Here is an 18,378-nt window from a genome sequence, read left to right as displayed (position 1 = left end):
GCTAATTTTTTCTATATATTTTTAGTTGTCCGATTAATTTCTTTCTAATTTTAGTGGAGACGGGGTCTCGCTCTTGCTCAGGCTGGTTTCGAACTCCTGAGCTCAAACAATCCACCCGCTTTGGCCTCCCAGAGAGCTAGGATTACAGGTGTGAGCCACCGCGCCCAGCCATAATTGCTATTCTTTAAACAGCATTTTCCTGCCCCTGGCACTATATATTTAAATTGTCACATCTTACTACTATTTCCTTTAAATAAAAGGGAAGCTGGCAGCCAGCAGGGCATATTTAGACAGAATAAAGTGCATTAAAATTGCCTCTAGGGAATTTGATTTAAAACTTACAACCATGCCTGTATTTTTACTGTAAAACAAAGTATTAAAAACGATGCCAGGCTTTTCCTCCCTAGAAACAAAGGAGTTTGTGTCTAAGTTCTCACTGTGAAGACTAGTTAGCAAAACTGCCATCTAGCGCAATTAATGATCTCGTAAGAAGGCAGCATTACTCTTCAACCCTAGGACCTCTAAAAGCAGTTTCCTTTCTCTTCAGTTTTTCTTGTAGGGGACACTGCCACCTACTGTCCTCAACTCAAAGAACAAACAGAAAAGCTACTACGATCTCCTTTTTAAAAAATTACAAATTATAACTCAATTCTTACAGTGTTATTTTTATTCTAGAAATCAGATAAATTGCTATTCTCAATGTTATTAGACCAACTTTGTTCTGAACAATTCTGGGCACTACCCTACTCGTTTAACAATGGAGTTCGGAATCTTATCACCACCGAGGACCTACCATCCCTGACAAATCAAGAATAATCCATTCTGGCTCTGGTTATATGCCCATCAATCATGCAGATGTTATCAGGCAGCTACCATGGACACAGGATCAATCAACCTGTGATTCTTGAAGGCACAAAATAATTAAAATCCATAAGCAACCTTTTCTGTCCTCTAAATCCCTAGAAAACTCTTGAGTACTGGCAACAGCCCTTAGGCAGTCTTGCATCTGATCAAGTATCTCCAACTGAACTCCAGGTGCAATTTTTAGAGAAAAGGAAAAAACAGGAGTACCCAATTCTGTTAAAAACCACACCACAGGGGCAGGGCACCGGGGCGGGCAGTGTGTCCAGGCAACCCGGCCACAGCTTTGTCCCCAAACCAGAATTCCTGACATGGAAGAGGACACAGGTGAATTTCAAATGAACTGTTTACTATTTTTATTTTTCTTTACTCTTTAATTTTTATTTTACCCATTTTTATTTACCCCCAAAAAAGTAAATACAATTTTTTTCCCTTAATTCTAAAAGTAATGCATGCTCACGATAAAAAGTATGGAAAACAGAGCTGGGCATGATGGCACATGCCTGTAGCCCCAGCTACTTGAGAGCTGAATCGGGAGGCGTGCTTGAGCTCAGGAGTTCAAGACATGCCTGGGTAACGTAGCAAGGCCCCGTCTCAAAGAAGTATGGAAAAGAGAAAAAGGTAATAAAAATAAGATTATCTATTATTTGCATTTGGTATATATTCTCCCAGACTTCATATGTGTATGTATATAATCATTTTTAAAAAAAATTGGATTATACTATTTATACTGCTTCATAAGCTTTTGTACTTAGCAGTAGGTAATAAACATATTTATCAATAAATATAGATCTACAGCACCATTTTGATGGCCACAGAACAATACATCAATTGGCTATATCATGATTTAACAATCTCCTATTAATAGAATGGGTCCGATTTTTTTTTGTTATAAATACAGTGAATGGCTTTCTACAATTGTCCAGATATTACTTGAAGATCCATTTCTAGAAGTGGAAAAAGTGATGAAGGGCCTTTTTTTAAGAGATGGGGTCTTGTTCTTTCACCCAAGCTAGAGTGCAGTGATGATGATAGCTCACTGAACCTTGATCTCCTGGGCTCAAGTGATCCTCCCACCTCAGCCACCCAAGTACCTATGACGACACCACCATGATCAGCTAATTTTTTTGTAGAGACAGGGTCTCGCTATGTTGCCCAGGCTAGTATGGAACTCCTGCCCTCAAGCAATTCTCCTGCCTTGGCCTCCCAAAGTACTGGGACTATAGGAGTGAGCCACCTTGCCTGGCCTGGGTCATCAGAAACTATTGACAGGACCTAAATCAATCCATTAGAAGGCTCTGGCTCAGGTATATAGAATTTGTTTTTAGAAGTTACCAAGTTATTTAATTTATTGTATAGAACACACTGAAATCAGTATTTTTAAAGGAACACTATTATATCTAGTTATTATACCATTTCAGGATAATATTGTATTTAAAACTTTTACTGATTTTTAATTGTAGAGGTAACACGCACAATGCACACTCTATTGTCGGTGGCTTGCTGTATTTCATCGGGGCATTCCTCTGTGCCAGTACACCCAGACCTGCCTGGTTTATCCTCGCTGGTGAAACTGCAGCCAGAGTAAGAATATACTGTGCACAACTGTTGAAAATACAGGTAGTTTTCGAGTTTTTGTGGTAATGAACAATTCTGCAGTAAGCATCCATATCTATGTATACATCTGCAAACTTATAAGAATGTTTCTGAAGGGTACAGGTTTTTGGAATTGGATTGCTAAGTCAGTGTTGTACTTTTAAAATTTTGATCAATGCTCTAAAAAGGCTGTGGCAATCCATACTCCTTCCAATAGTGTATGAAAGGACCCCTTCCTCCCTCCCTTCCACGTTATCAATCTTTTTAATTTTTGTATATCTGCTAAGTAAAAACTGGCACCTTGCACCTTGTTTTACTTTGTATTTCTTTGCTTTTTACTAAATCAAGCCTTCTAGGGTCTTTTGTTGACTTATCTATTCATATATTTTATTTAGTTAATGGATTGTTCCAGTCTTATTGGTGCACAGAATCTCTTGACGTATTTGTTTAAATGTTGTAAATATTTCTCTCAGTGTGATTTATTTATGGTGTCATTTATTTATGACACTTTGGGGGAATTTAAAATTTTAATTACACATAGTGAAGTCTGAGCCTTTGTTTCCATATGGCTCTGGGTAATCTGCCATGTTTAGAAAGGCTTTTCCCACGACAGAATTATACAACTCCCCTCCTTCTGTCTCCTCCTACTTCCCTAATCTCAAGCCAGCCCCGGTTCCCCACTGTCTCACTTCCCCACTATCACACTGGTGATCCAAAGAAGAGACACAGCCCTGTGTTAGGGATCAGGTTCTTGCCCCATCCCAGGAAACGCACTTAAATCTAACTCCAAGAGTGCACAGAGCATTGTACGCAAATTTTAAGTGATTGAGAAAGTCACTGTGACTGAGCTAGACCTAAGATTTCACTGACACCACTACTCTTGACACTGATCAGCTTGGTTTTACTGGACTGGTGGTGAAGCCATTAACTTTATTTCTTTGGGCTCACTTGATCTGCTTCATTCTGCTTTTTCTCTTTAAAGCTCTTTTGAGGTATTTTTAAAATGTTTAATAAGTCCTGGTTGGCCAGGCACAGTGGCTCATGCCTATAATCCTAGCACTCTGGGAGGCCGAGGCGGGTGGATCGCTCAAGGTCAGGAGTTCAAGACCAGCCTGAGGAAGAGCGAGACCCCGTCTCTACTAAAAATAGAAAGAAATTATCTGGACAACTAAAAGTATATATATATATAGAAAAAATTAGCCAGGCATGGTGGCGCATGCCTGTAGTCCCAGCTACTCGGGAGGCTAAGGTAGGAGGATCGCTTGAGCCCAGGAGTTTGAGGTTGCTGTGAGCTAGGCTGATGCCACGGCACTCAAGCCAGGGCAACAGAGCCAGACTCTGTCTCAAAAAAAAAAAAAAGAAAGCCCTGGGTGGCTTTTTTTATTTAAGGACAAGAATGGTTAATATTAGAGACTTCTGCATGTTAACTCAACAACTGTGGGAGTCTCACTGTTCTATCCAAAGGCCTCTCCTCTCCAAATAACAACTGGCTAAAAGCTGTGCTGATGACACATGCCTACAGGGGGCTCCCCTCTGACTGTACAAGGGGAACGGGCAGCTCCCACCAAGGTGAGGGCCAGTAGATCCGTTTCACTGCTGGGCCAGACTGCCTTTCCCTTTGCGTGGTTTCCTCAACACCACACAGCAGTCTGAAGTTACTTCAGGCATAGGGTTCACTTCTCTTTCTGATGCCAACATCATACTAGGAGCCCCAGGCACCATATTCTCCAACATTATTTAGAGAAGAGTTTGAACTCAGCACCAGGCCGGGGGCAAAGACCACAGCCACATCCTATGCAGGAGAGAAGGGGTGCAGGGTTCTGGCAGTCCTCTAGCACCGTGGCCTGCTCTTCCCAGCCCATACCAGCCCTGTGCTGGAGCTTTTAGTCCTCCTGTCCCAAAGTTTTGCAGAGAACATCGTAACTCAGAGTTTCAGTGTCCTGTACTACAGGCTTTTCTGTTCTGTTTGATTTCTCCAAATGCTCAATTCCAGAAATTACTCAAAATTGTTAATCTACTGACGGGACCCCCTTCCCTGTTTTCTCTCTCAGCTTTTGGTTCACTGAAGTTTTTATATTTCTTCTGCCTGGTCAATAGGACTCTGGGAAGGAAAAGAAGCCTGTGTGTGATCTCAGGCCATCATCTTGATCTCGAAGTCCTGAGTGAGTTTTTATATCAGATTTTTCTAGTTTAGATGCTAAATCCAAGGACTATGGATAAGCACTGAAGGCCAGGTCTAAGCAGTGTGGCACTGATGCAATTTGGGAGCCTTCTGGAACTCCAATTACATGTGTTACACTGTTCGATATTATCCCACTGGTCACTAATGCTACCATTCATTTTTTTCAATCTTTTTTCTCCCTGTTCCTCAGACTGGATAATGTCTACCGATTTATCTTCAAGTTCATTGGCTCTTCTGTATCTCTAATTTGCTATTTAAACAATGCAGTAAATTTTTTATATTAGCTGTTACAATTCCTACTTGGATCTTTTTTATACTTTTTATTTCTCTGCTGGGATTTGCCATTCGTTCGTTCATTACGAGCATATTTTCCTCTACATTCTCGAGTATACTTACAATAGCTGCTTTAAAATCCAGGACACAGATTCCAAAGTCAGGTTGGATCCCTTTGGGATAAATGAGGAGTGACTGCTAGAATTCTTTTTTTTATTATTTCAGCATATTATTGGGGGTACAGATGTTTAGGTTACGTATGTTGCCCTTGCCGCCCCCCCCAAGTCCGAGTTTCAAATATGTCCATCCTTCGGGTGGTGTACACTGCACTCTTTGTGTATGCATATATCCATCCCCTCCTCCCCCCTCCCCGCTGCCCAACATCCAATAGATGTTTTCTTATTTGTGCACTTATGTGTTGATCAGTTAATACCAATTTGATGGTGAGTACATGTGGTGCTTGTCTTTCCATTCCTGGGATACCTCACTAAGTAGAATGCATTCCAGCTCTATCCAGGAGTATCCAAATGCTAGAATTCTTGAGGAAACAAAAACTCCTATCAGACTACAGAGATGTAACCTATAAATGTAATGTGTGAAATCTGTTTTGATTGTAGACCTTATAAAAACTGTAAAAGACATTTTGAGGACAGCTGGGAAAATATGAATACAGGCTATTAGATGACACTAGGGAATTATGACTAATTTTACTACATGTAACAATAACATTGTGGTTACGAGAAGAATGTTTTTTTTGGGAGTTGCATGTTGCAATATTTAGGAGTTAAATGTCATGAGTCAACAACTTACTGTCAATCAGTTCAGTTAAATAGACACGTATACACACATAAGGAAGGTACACGTTGCAAAACGTTAACAATTGTCAAATACAGGCAGTAGGTGGTAACTACACTATTCTTTCAATATATCTGTATATTTGAACTTTTCATTTCAAAAAAATGAGGAGAGAAGCTACATGGCTAAAAAAATGTATTCAGGATGTTCTGCCATTTTCTAATTAAAATCCACATATTACTACTGTAAGGATTTATAAAATTTTGTCCCAACAATCCTGATCATCTTAACATTTTTCTAGCTTTTGCCCCAATTACCACAAATTGGCACTCTTTCCGTGTTCAAAACAAAAGTTTCTAAGAGAAAAGGATATATTATTACCCATAATACCTGTACACTATAAGTACACTGAATTTCCAAGTTAGTCTAAAAAACTTCAGAACCTCTTACCTTTAGGAAACAGAATTAGATACATCCCCTCAAGTAAAACTATAAACTAAATACAAATGTTAAACTAAAAGGTTTTTTAAAACTTTAGATGAGAACATTCATCTCTATAACAATCTATCATCTTTTCCAAAAGACACAGTCCCATATTCTGTACACTTTAGTATACGAGGGCCTCAGAATGGTCCAAACAACCCTCGAGTCAATCTGCAGATGCTGGGTCAGCCAGCTAGAACTCAGAAATGCCACAAGACACTTTTAGGGGCTCTGGCAAGTGACCCACCCTTCCCTGGCGATGGTTCAAACCTCCCTACCTATGCATCCATAGTACACAGTACACAGGACCTGCCAATCGATACTCTGTTAATTAATAATAAACAGGTAGAGCCCAAAGGAGCAGAAGCATGAACCAAAAGTTTTAAAAGCTGTACCCAATGCATCAAAAATGTTTTTACCCCCATTCTCCCTGTCCATCTCACCTGGGCAATATAAAAGTATATTAAAACTTAAAATGTATTAAAACTTAACACATTTTAAGAATGTGTAAGAATTTTTTAAATATATTATTTGGAAATAATTTCAAACTTACAAAAAGTTACAAAAATAGTACAAGGAACATCCATATACCCTTTTACTTGGATTTGCCTATTGTTAACAGTGTACTTATTTGTTTTATTCGTTGTTATCTATCTCTAGTTCTAATGTTTTTCCAGAATCATTTGAAGATATACATCATGGCCCTCTGCCCCTAAATATTCATTGTGTGGCTCTGAAGAACAGGGATATTAATATCTCTTACGTAAACATAATAATCAACTTCATAAATTTATATACCGATATGACACCTTCATCTAATCTACCAAACATATTCCAATTTTGTGATAATGTTCTTTAAAGTATTTTCCCCCTGAAGTACTGGGCCATCCAGGCATAAGTAAGGCATTTAATTGTCATGTCTCCTTAGCCTCCTTTAATCTGCAACATTTCCACACCCTTGGTCTTTTACGACATTGGCATTTGTGAGAATGATAGCATGCCCCACACTTCTGCGTTTAGTAGAATATTCCTCACTTTTTGCCTTCTAATGTTTGTGATTAATTGAAGATGTGCCTCAGTCAGAACATGGCCAAGCCGATGCTGTGTCCAATACCCACATGCCTGTGTCACTCACATGACCACCTGGTCAAAGTGTTGCCCAATTTGTCCCCTGTATAACTATGCTTATTTTTCTTCTTCACTTGCAACTAGTAAACAGCCTATGGGAAGACATTTTAAGGTCATGCAAATATCCTATTCCTCATCACAATTTCTATACAGAAATGCTTTGTACTATTTTCACAACTTTTTTGTAAGTCTAAAAAAATCACAAAATAAAATTTTTTTTAAAAGTCTGACATAAAAACAAAGAAACTTAAAACTGAGTTTCAATTCCACCATATTATAAAAATCTTCATAGTATGAAGGAAAATCAGACAAATCAATAAAAATCTGTGGTTTAGGCTTAAGATCATTCAGGATCAATATTTTTCTGTCTCACCTGCAGTCACCGGAAGTAAAGAATAAATGCCTTTTACTAAAATCTAGAAAGTAATAACCCCATTAGCTTTTCACTTAAATGATTTTCCTTAATTAGGCACAATTTTAATGTTAATGCTTCTATCTAAGAGTTCTTCTTTAGGAACAAAACACAGCAGTCCAAAAAGACTATCAACTAATGTGTGAATTACACTTTTACCACTTCTGCGAGTTAGCTGTGCCTTTGGACTATAGTACCAACCAGAATTATTAATTTTTATTAATAAATGTAAAATATCCCCACATGTCTAAAAGAGTAGAACAAAAAGGAATGAAAAGTTCTCTCATCACTTACTCTCTAAATCAGAAATAATGAGGTTGTCATGAAGTTTCACAGCTCGATGTTGTTCTACTTCATCTTCAAGTTCAAAGATGGTTTCTTTCATGTCACTCCTTTCTGTTTCTTTTTCTTCCAGCTCTGATCTTAATTTCTCTAATGTCATATTCAAATCTTCAATTTGTTTCTTAGCTTCTTCTTGGAAGGCTCGGTATTCATCTTCTACCTATATAAAATTGATGATGTAGATTTAGAAAAGTAAGAATTGTTCCAAGATTAAGTTCTAGAACTGAGGTACACTCTGTTTCAAACAGAAGCTATGTGTGAGGTGCTATGCATGAACACAAGCTGTGTAATAACTGTTAAAAAGTATCAACAAGTACTCTATAAGACTTCATGTAATATGCTTAAGTATAAACTGTTGCTCATCACTGACTAAAATTATATTGACATATCACTGATCTTAACCAGATTATTTATGAGAAAATTTTGGAAATTTTCCCTTCTCCAAAGTTTGGACTGAAAGCACATGCCTTTGATTAATGATTAACATGCTCTCCTACATAAATGATGTCTTATTTGTGACAACTGCACTACCAAATGGAAAATGGAAACATTAACAAATGCTCAAATAGTGTCTTCGCAGAAGTATTCGTTTATAATGCCCCCTCGACATACACGCACCCAAGAAATAACACACATCTCCTAAACTCTATCTCTAAAAGTGATCACTAAAAAAACTAAAGTCTAAACTATTCAATTTTTTTTTTTTTTTGAGACAGAGTCTCACTGTGTTGCCCGGGCTAGAGTGAGTGCCGTGGCATTAGCCTAGCTCACAGCAACCTCAGACTCCTGGACTCAAGCAATCCGACTGCCTCAGCCTCCCAAGTAGCTGGGACTACAGGCATGTGCCACCATGCCCGGCTAATTTTTTTCTATATATTTTTAGCTGTCCAATTAATTTCTTTCTATTTTTGGTAGAGACGGGGTCTCGCTCTTGCTCAGGCTGGTCTCGAACTCCTCAGCTCAAACAATCCGCCCGCCTTGGCCTCCCAGAGTGCTAGGATTACAGGCGTGAGCCACAGCGCCCGGCCTAAACTATTCAAATTTTGGCCAAAGATATACTGATATCTTTCTTTAAAAATCATTGCACTAAAACAACGAATAAATAAAATGTGAGGTAGAATTAATTAGATACCTCAGGGAAATAAACACTTCATCAGCAACCATGCAGGGCACAGATCCCCAGGCAGAAGGCCAGCAGTTCCAACTGAGCCCCCACCACTACACTGCTGCGTGTAAAACGAGGGGGTTGGGCCGATGAGCTCTAAGGTCCCTGTCAGCAACAAATCATAGACCTCCAAGAAACAGGAGTCTCGATACTCCTAAATTAGTTATAACTCACAACAGAATTCTATTTGGAAAAAAACTACAGCAGGGCCAGGCTCAGTGACTCACACCTGTAATCATGGCACTTTGGGAGGCCAAGGCAGCAGCATCACTTGTGGCCAGGAATTTGAGACCAGTGTGAACAAGAGCAAGACCTCTTGCCTCTACAAAAAACAGAAAAATTTGCCAGATGTCACGGTGTAGCTGTACTCCCAGCTACTTGGGAGGCTGAGGCAGGAAGATCACTTGAGCCCAGGACTTTGAGGTTGCAGTGAGCTATGATGACACCACTGCACTCTAGCCGGGGAGACAGAACAAGACTCTGTCACCAAAAAAAACCTACAATGACAGCAGGATCAGAAGTGACAGGCACTGCTGATCCTATAGACGGGAATACTGGCTCTCCATCTATCTTATACCAAAATATATCGGAAATGAGGATGTAAAATTACACAACCTGCTCCACAACCAGGGACAGATTCTGGTGTTAGTTGTAACTCAAGCCATATCTTCTCACGGGCAAGAAAACAGTAAAGAAATACAATTGAGTGAAACAGACATAATCATAAAAATGGTTTTCACTCTATTCCAATAAAAGAAAACCATTTTCAAGCTTAAAAAATATCAGCTTTTTGGCCGGGCATGGTGGCTCACGCCTGTAATCCTAGCACTCTGGGAGGCTGAAATGGGAAGATCACTTGAGCTCAGGAGTTCGAGACCAACCTGAGCAAGAGCGAGATCCCTTCTCTACCACAAAAACAGAAAAAAATCAGCCAGCCCTCATGGCGTGCACCTGTAGTCCCAGCTACTCGAGGATCGCTTGGGCCCAGGAGTTTGAGGTTGCAGTGAGCTACGATGATGCCACTGCACTCTACCTGGGTCAACAAAGCAAGACTCGGTCTCAAAAAAAAAAAAAAAATCGGCTTTAAAAAATAACTAATAACACACCAAACAAGCGACCCTGGCTCTCAGTAAGTATGTTGTGCACAATGGCTGCCGAAGGAACGTTTTAATCTACTTAAACAATACCTTAGCAATGGTGTCCTGCAATCGATTGGCATCATTTCGGGTGTGAGCCAGATCTTCCTGCAGGCTACTAGCCAAAGTCTCTGCTTTTTCTTTGTCCAGCCTGACACTCTCCAGGAGATCCTGAATATCAGATTTGTCTCCGGAGTTGTGGATAGAATACAACTCCGCCACTTTCTGCTTCTCGTTCTCCAGCTGGGCCTTCAGGCGGTTCATCTCTATCTGGTCACTGGCCACTGTGGCTTTGTACTCCTCCAGCGTGGCTGCCAAGGCTGCTTTCCCCTTCTGCTCAGACTCAATGATTCGCTCCATGTGGTGACTGCGTTCTTTGAGCGCCCCTATCATTTCTTGAGCTTCCTTGTTATCTTGTTCTGCCATTTTCAAAGTATTGCTTAAATGCTGCTGGACACCAAGAAGCTGTTCTCGTTCAAAACGGGCATTCTCAGCTAGGTCCATGTAGCGTTGTTCTAGCTCCATATAGCGTCCACTTTTTACATCTTCATCTATGACGTAAGAAATGTGATGCTCATCTAGAAGGGAGCGGAAGTACTCAATCTGTCGGCTAAAGTGTTCCAACTTATCGCTTTGCTGACACAAAGACTCCATGAGAATAACCTTCTCCTCTCCGAGCCTCTCATTCTCGCTATTCAGCTCCTGAGTAATCTGCTGTAGGTCAGCTAGCTCTTGCAGAGTTGCCTGGAGTTCCTCACTCGTGCTGTGCTGGTTCTCCTCCATCTGGTGTATCCGCTCCGTCAAGCAAGCAACAGACACTTCACTCGCGTTCCCGCTGCTCCCCTTCCGGGAGCGCTCTATGCTGGGGATGCCTTCTGACTCTGAAGATGACGGTGCGTCCAGCGCGTCGTCGCTCGAAGTGAGGGGCTGGTAAACCTCACTGCACTCGCTGTCTAGATTGTCCAAAGAGTTACTGTGCTGATGGTCCATCAGTGTGTTTTCATCCTGACTCAGAAGATCCTCCACTGAGCCGGGGGCAGAGCCTTCCACTGAGGAAGTCAGAGTTCCTCCCCCATCGCTCTGGTTACCAGGGGCGATTTCTGGGCTCAGGGACTGATAGCCAAACAGTTTTTCAGAGTTGTCTAACCTCTGCTCTAGGGAAAAGCCCAATGCATTCAACCTGTCTTTTAACATTCTGTTTTCATTTTTCAGCTGGTTGAGCTCTTCACGGATGGCAGTATTCTGCTCCTGCAGCTGCAACAAGGTGGACTCAACATCAGTGGGCTGGTGAACAATAATGGTTTCCTTCTCAGGCTTCTCGTCACCCTCGCAGTGACCCTCACTGATGCCCAGCTGCGCACGCATGTCTCGGAGTTCATTCCGCAAATGTAAAATTTCCACATCCTTGGTTTTTGCCAGTGTGAGAAGATCCTTCACCTTGGCTTCCAAAGCAGCCTTGTCACTGATCTGATTGTCCGATTTAGACTTGCTCATCCGAACATCACACTCCGTAGCAGTGCGACTGCGGGAACGTTTAGCCAATGCCACGTCATTAGCTCCCTGACCTGCAGAAGGCAGTTTTTTGCTCTGGTTTAGTCGGGTACGTTCACGTAATCGTTCTCTAGTAGAACTGGAGTCTTTATTACCTGCAGAAGTGCTCCGCTTGGTTGAAGAACTTGTGCCTACATGTTTGAAACAAAGAATTTAAGGCAAAAATATTAGCAATAAAAAGGCATATATAGTTCATGCCCCAGGTCGGATAAGATAAAATCTAGAATCTACACATTAATTTAGACCTACAATAATCTTGCCTTAGAGTCTGTTACTTTAAAATTCAGTTTCTTCAAAACCAGATAATTCATCTTTTAATTGTCAATGAAAAAAAAGTTATACACTTTATTGTACACTTTAAAAAGGCAAATTTTACAGAATGTGAATTATATCTCAGTAAAAATGTTATTTAAATCAGACACCATCAACTCAAATCCAAAAGCAGGGTTTTAACCAGTCGGCTAGGTGCATATATTCTAGGGCAAGATAGGTGAAGCTGACTGTAGGATTAGCCAGGCAGGGGCAATCTAACTGGAAACAGATGGTGAAGGGAACCCACAGGTGGGCAGGAAGGGAAAGGCAGCCTCAGGACAGACCAAAAATCTAAGCTACCTCTAAGAAACAAAAGAATTATGACCAAAGTAAATGCGAAAAAGGTTTCCTACCATAGAATGCCACATAAATAGTAATAACAGTAATAACAATAGCTAACATATATCTAGCAATTATTCCACACACGCATATTAACACTTCACATACCTTAATTTACACAAGCCTCATTAAACGCTGAGGTAGGTGCTACTGTCACCCTGTTTTACAGATGAAGAAACTCAGACACAGATGTTAAATAATTTGCCAACAGGTAATAAATGGATGAGCCAACATTCAAATCCAGGCAGAATTTGCAACTTAACCAGTATGCTATATTGCCTCTCTAAACATTAAAAACCAATGAGGTGTTAACATTAAATAATGATGATGCCTCAATCGAATGTGCTGCACAGATCACATTAGTGAAATTTTAAATCTGTGAAAACAATTGACATGATCATTTGTTTAATACAAAAAGAAGAGGAATATGTTTAAATACTCATGAATACTTAAGATTTTTTTTTTTTTAGTTTAAAAAATAAGCTCTAGATCTCTATCAATAAGCATTTTTAAAGGTTCTTTATGTGGTGGGCAGCAGGCAGTGGAGGTAACAGGGAGTGAGTGGTCTCCATGATACAGGAAGAGAGCCATTCCCATGGCAAGTGTGGTTGAGCAGAAGGAACCCAGGCTGGCCACAAGACAGACAAGGATGAGGACGCAGGAGTGAGCACGGCACACGGAAAGGAGGGTCAGGTGACACAGCTAATGGAAGCTGCAGGGGAATGTTTATACAGAGCCCCAAACATCTGTGAGTCACAGCAAGTCAGTAAGTGTTCTTAAATAGGGAAGAAACATGAGGAAAAGAGCATTTTTATGAGAATTAAGCTAGAGGATGCTAAGTGGAACACATGAGGAAGAAAGCAGAGCAGGAGAGCAGGAATGTGGGTAGGTGGAGCAATCAAAGTAAAGGAGCCCCACAGTCGGTGTGGCAGCAAGAACCGCGAAGGGACAGTAAACCTGTGACAGACTGCAAAGGCGCAAGTAACAGGATTAGGAGAAACGACTGTATATGGAGGCCAAAAAAGGAAAAGGATGGCATAACTTTTGCCCCAAACATTAATTCCTTTCACCACTTCTGTAAATGGTACCATCATCCTTCTTATCTAAACCAAAAACCTCTCCAAAAACAGGAAAAATCTGTGCATGTCTGAAAGTCAAAAGGAAAAAAAAGCCAATAATGAGGGAAAGGACTGGAAATGCCCCAAGATGAAAGGAAAGGTAAAGAAACAAGAGGACAGGGGGAGAGAGCATACAAAGAAGAAAACGCCCTCTGGGATTATTGTGCTAAACGAGTAAACAGAATAATCTGAGGTAAAGACAAGCAAATGGAAACACTGAAATTAACCAGCCTTAGGAAAGTCACTGGGAGGAGCAAAGGTGGAGCAGATGGTGTTGTTCTAGGCTGAACTGTGTCCCCACACAGCCCTGACCCCCAAACCTCAAATGTGACTGTATCTGGAAATATGCAATTAAGTTAAAGAGGTAATTAAGGCAAAATGAAGTCATTAGGGTGGGCCCTAATCCAACACGAATGGTGTCTTTATCAGAGATTAGGACACACACACGCGCGCGCGCGCGGATGACCCTATGAAGACACAGGAAGAAGATGGCCATCTGCCGGTCAAAAACAGAGGCCTCAGGAGAAAGCAAACCTAATACCTTGCTTAAGACTTCCAGCTTCCAGAATTGTGAGAAAATAAATCTCTGTGGTTTATGCCATCCATTCTGTGGTATTTGGTCATGACATCCCAGCAAAATAACACGGATATTCAGAGCCACACTGGGCCAACTGACCCAGGGAGGTGCTCACTGAATGCTGAGGTCAGGTGGCATCGATTGGGAGGGAACTACTTGTGCAAACACATGGCCTCACTCCCAGTACAATTCTAAAGCCAGAAAACAGGAAGAAATACAAAAATGGCCAGAGTATTTCATTTCCTTCTTACCACACAAGATGGGGTGTTCCATGGATGATGACACTAGCCTTGGGAGTAAAAGACCTTGCTCTAACACCAGGCTTGTGGCCTGGTTCGAAATGGGTCCCAATAAATATCTACTGAGCAAATGAACACATGGCCCTGTGCAAGATATTCAAGTTTTCTCACCTCTTAAAGGAGGATACTGATAGTCTCTACCTCATAGGGCTACAGTGAGGATAAAATGAAATAATGCCTCTAAAGCAAAAATTAAGGACTTGGTTTTCCCTCTTGTTAATCGCACCACAGCAATATTATAATTAACAGTGGGGCCTGCCCTGGGAAGGAAGGAAGAATCTGCAGGAGGTCACAGCAGGACAGGACAGTGGGTAAACCTGGGCTAAGATGGTCTAACACACAAGAGGGGCTATGAGCCTGCAGGATGATGACAGAAGAGGAGCTGCTATAATTTTTGCCAATTTGCTTTCATAAGCTTTATTACAAACACATGATCTTATGTTTACTGGAAATTTTAAAGTTTTTTCTATAAGTGTAAGAAGTAAAATATGATAGCATTACTCCTTGGACTATAGGATGTGATAATTTAGCAATTCTATCCAATCTAAAATCAAACAGCTGCTACTGAAGGAAGAGAAATGGGAGAATTAGAAGGAATGGATCTAAGCACTGATCATGAGAGGCTGCTAATATTGTTTTTGTTGTTGTTGTTTTTTTTTTTTTTTTTGAGACAGAGTCTCGCTTTGTTGCCTGGGCTAGAGTGAGTGCCATGGCGTCAGCCTAGCTCAGAGCAACCTCAAACTCCTGGGCTCAAGCAATCCTTCTGCCTCAGCCTCCCGAGTAGCTGGGACTACAGGCAGGCGCCGCCAAGCCCGGCTCATTTTTTTCTATATATATATTTTTAGTTGTCCAGATCATTTCTTTCTATTTTTTAGTAGAGACGGGGTGTCGCTCTTGCTCAGGCTGGTCTCAAACTCCTGACCTTGAGCGATCCACCCTCCTCGGTCTCCCAGAGTGCCTAATATTGTTTTTTTATTTTTTTCTTTTGAGACAGGATCTCTCTCTGTGGCCAGCCTAGAATGTACTGGTGTCATCATAGCTCACTGCAACCTCAAACTCCTGGGCTCAAGCGATCCTCCTGCCTCAGCCTCCCAAGTAGCTGGGGCTACAGGTGTGTGCCGCCATGCCCAGCTGATCTTTAATTTTTTTGTAACGACAGGTCTTACTATGTTACCCAGGCTGGTCTCAAACTCCTGCCTCAAGTGATCCTCCTGCCTCAGCCTCCCAAACTGCTGGGATTACAGGTATAAGCAACCATGCCTAGCCACCAATATCATTTAAAGAGAAACAACCAGAAACAATGTGTCTCCTAATTGATGAACATGTCACCACCTATGAAGGAGTATTGTTTAAAAAAAAAGAACCTGAACCTGACCCACTAGGCCTAGATCCAACACCATTTACAGTAAACACAGAGGGCCAGACACAGTGGCTCATGCCTGTAATCCCAGCACTTTAGGAGGCCGAGGCAGGAGGATCACTTGAGCCCAGGAGTTCAAGGCTGCAGTGAGCTATGACTGCACCACTGCACTACGGCCTGGGCAACAGCGCAAGACCTGTCTCTAAAAAAAGAAAAAAAAAAAGAGAGGACAGAAGACAATGGTCAGGATATCATGGAGATGTTGTGACATCAAAATCCAGATCCTCAGAAACTCTACTGGTCAAACAACCACTTTCTACAAAAATTAAATTGCAAGAATGGGGGTAAACACACAGATTTAAAAACAGACTTTACAGACATAACAGACAATTATTATATATTATATCCTGACCCATGTGAATCCTATTACTAATAAAAATAGACAGTAAAAAAAATTATATGAGAGGCCGGGCGCGGTGGCTCACGCCTGTAATCCTAGCACTCTGGGAGGCTGAGGCGGGCGGATTGTTTGAGCTCAGGAGTTCGAGACCAGCCTGAGCAAGAGCGAGACCCCGTCTCTACTAAAAATAGAAAGAAATTAATTGGACAACTAAAAATATATAGAAAAAATTAGCTGGGCATGGTGGCGCATGCCTGTAGTCCCAGCTACTCGGGAGGCTGAGGCAGAAGGATCGCTTGAGCCCAGGAGTTTGAGGTTGCCGTGAGCTAGGCTGATGCCATGGCACTCTAGCCCGGGCAAAAGAGTGAGACTCTGTTTCAAAACTTAAATAAATAAATAAACAAACAAACAAACAAACAAATAAATAAATAAATAAATAAATAAAATGAGAATGTTGGAAATTTACTTATTGAATAATTTATGATTTAAGAATTGATTATTAATTATTTTAAGGATTGATAACAGTAGGTGATAATGTTTTTGAAAGAATCCTTATCTTTCAAAGATAATGAAATATTCATGGATGAAATGATATGATACCTGGAATTGTCTTCAAAACAGTAAGGGGCGAAGGAGGGTGAAAAGGAGTTACGACTGGCTAGGAAATGGTAACGGTGAGGAGCACATGGGGCTGAAATAATCTGTCTACTTTTGTACATGTTTGAAATTGTCTATAATTAGATGGATACCCTAAACACCAATGCACTCTGCCTATTTCAAACAAAAAAGTAGTTGAAACCTCAGACCAAATACCCACCGTACCTGTGCTAATCTTGGATTTGTTCTCCACGGTGGTCATGGCAGGGGCAGATGCTGAAGGTGCTGCAGGTGGACAGGTGCTTTTCTTTCCTTTGACACCATTAGTCACCGTCACCCCTCCAGCCATTCCAGCCAAAAGGTCATCACTGCTCTTGGTCTAGAAGCAACAGAAAATGAAAACATATTGACTAGATAAAGCAAGATTAAGTAATATTTTGAAACTAAACAAAGCTCTTGACTTTTACACTGAGTTCAACAGTATGCAGAGACTTTCTGACGGTAAGTAGCATGCCACCCTATGCTACAGAAACAATCTCTTCACAGGTTTACAAACAATCACATACTTCTTTTTAAAATACTAAAATCACACACATAATCAAAGATTTTATGGAAGCTGCTGTGTGCCCACACAGGCCAGATTCAGTGAAGGGTGGGGAAAAGGGAAGACATCACCCTTCTTACTCTTTCAGCTGGAAGGTGACTTGTGAACAAGGATCATCTCAGTGATACCACATGGGCTATCTCAGGAAAGTTCTAAAATGCTACAAGAAGTGCCATCTTGCAATTTCCAAAGAGAAATATCATTGAGAGTCAAATAATGTCAAATAAAACTGCTTTAAAGTGATCACTGATGGAGCCAATATGTAAAAGAAACTGTTCTGAAATTTCTTACCTCGTTTAATTCTCTAGTAGTCAAAATGATCACACTATTTAAGAAACACCACTGGCAATACATCGGTATTTTAAGATTATTTTTGGCTAGGCGTGATGCCTCACACCTGTAATCCTAGCACTTTGGGAGGCCAAGGCGAGAGGATCGCCCAGGAGTCTGAGATCAGCCTGTCCCTACAAAAAAAATTTTTTTTAATTAGCCAGGCATGGTGGTGCATATCTGTAGTCCCAGCTAAGCTACTAGGAAGGCTTAGGCAGGAGGATCACTTGGAGATTGCAGTGAGTTATGGTGACACCACTGCACTTCACCCCACCACAGAGCAAGATTCTGTCTCAAAAAAATAAATAAATAGATTATTTTAAAAGTATCATGAGCTTTTTAAAAAGAAAACAAACACTATGGCCAATGGGATTGACTGTAAAATTATTATTTAAGAAAAATAGTGAAGAAATCTGTTTTTACTTCTAGAAATGAAGGAGAACAGAGAGAAGTTAAAGATCTGTGAAAAAAAAAAAAACTACTTTTTTTTTTTTTTTTTTGAGACAGAGTCTCGCTTT

At 40.8% G+C, this 18,378-nt stretch overlaps 1 protein-coding gene across 2 annotated transcripts in view; it reads right to left on the bottom strand.

The window, feature by feature from the left end:
- SPECC1L (sperm antigen with calponin homology and coiled-coil domains 1-like) overlaps nucleotides 1–18,378 on the bottom strand; it is a 150,110-nt gene that overhangs the window by 73,784 nt on the left and 57,948 nt on the right. For both annotated transcript variants that reach the window (XR_001138164.1, XM_012661007.1), the window contains 3 exons: nucleotides 17,152–17,305; nucleotides 10,425–12,055; nucleotides 8,025–8,232 (listed from right to left, as the gene is read on the bottom strand). Coding sequence is in view for 1 of the 2 variants with exons in the window: in XM_012661007.1 (XP_012516461.1) it covers nucleotides 8,025–8,232; nucleotides 10,425–12,055; nucleotides 17,152–17,305 (1,993 nt within the window). In the remaining variant the exon portion in view is untranslated. The remainder of the gene's footprint in view (nucleotides 1–8,024; nucleotides 8,233–10,424; nucleotides 12,056–17,151; nucleotides 17,306–18,378) is intronic.

Source organism: Propithecus coquereli, unplaced genomic scaffold (genome assembly GCF_000956105.1).
Source record: "Propithecus coquereli isolate 6110/MARCELLA unplaced genomic scaffold, Pcoq_1.0 Scaffold698, whole genome shotgun sequence".
In the NCBI taxonomy this organism is placed as follows: domain Eukaryota; kingdom Metazoa; phylum Chordata; class Mammalia; order Primates; family Indriidae; genus Propithecus; species Propithecus coquereli.
Note: the sequence above shows the minus strand (reverse complement) of the source record. Positions and strands in the feature narration are given on the sequence as shown.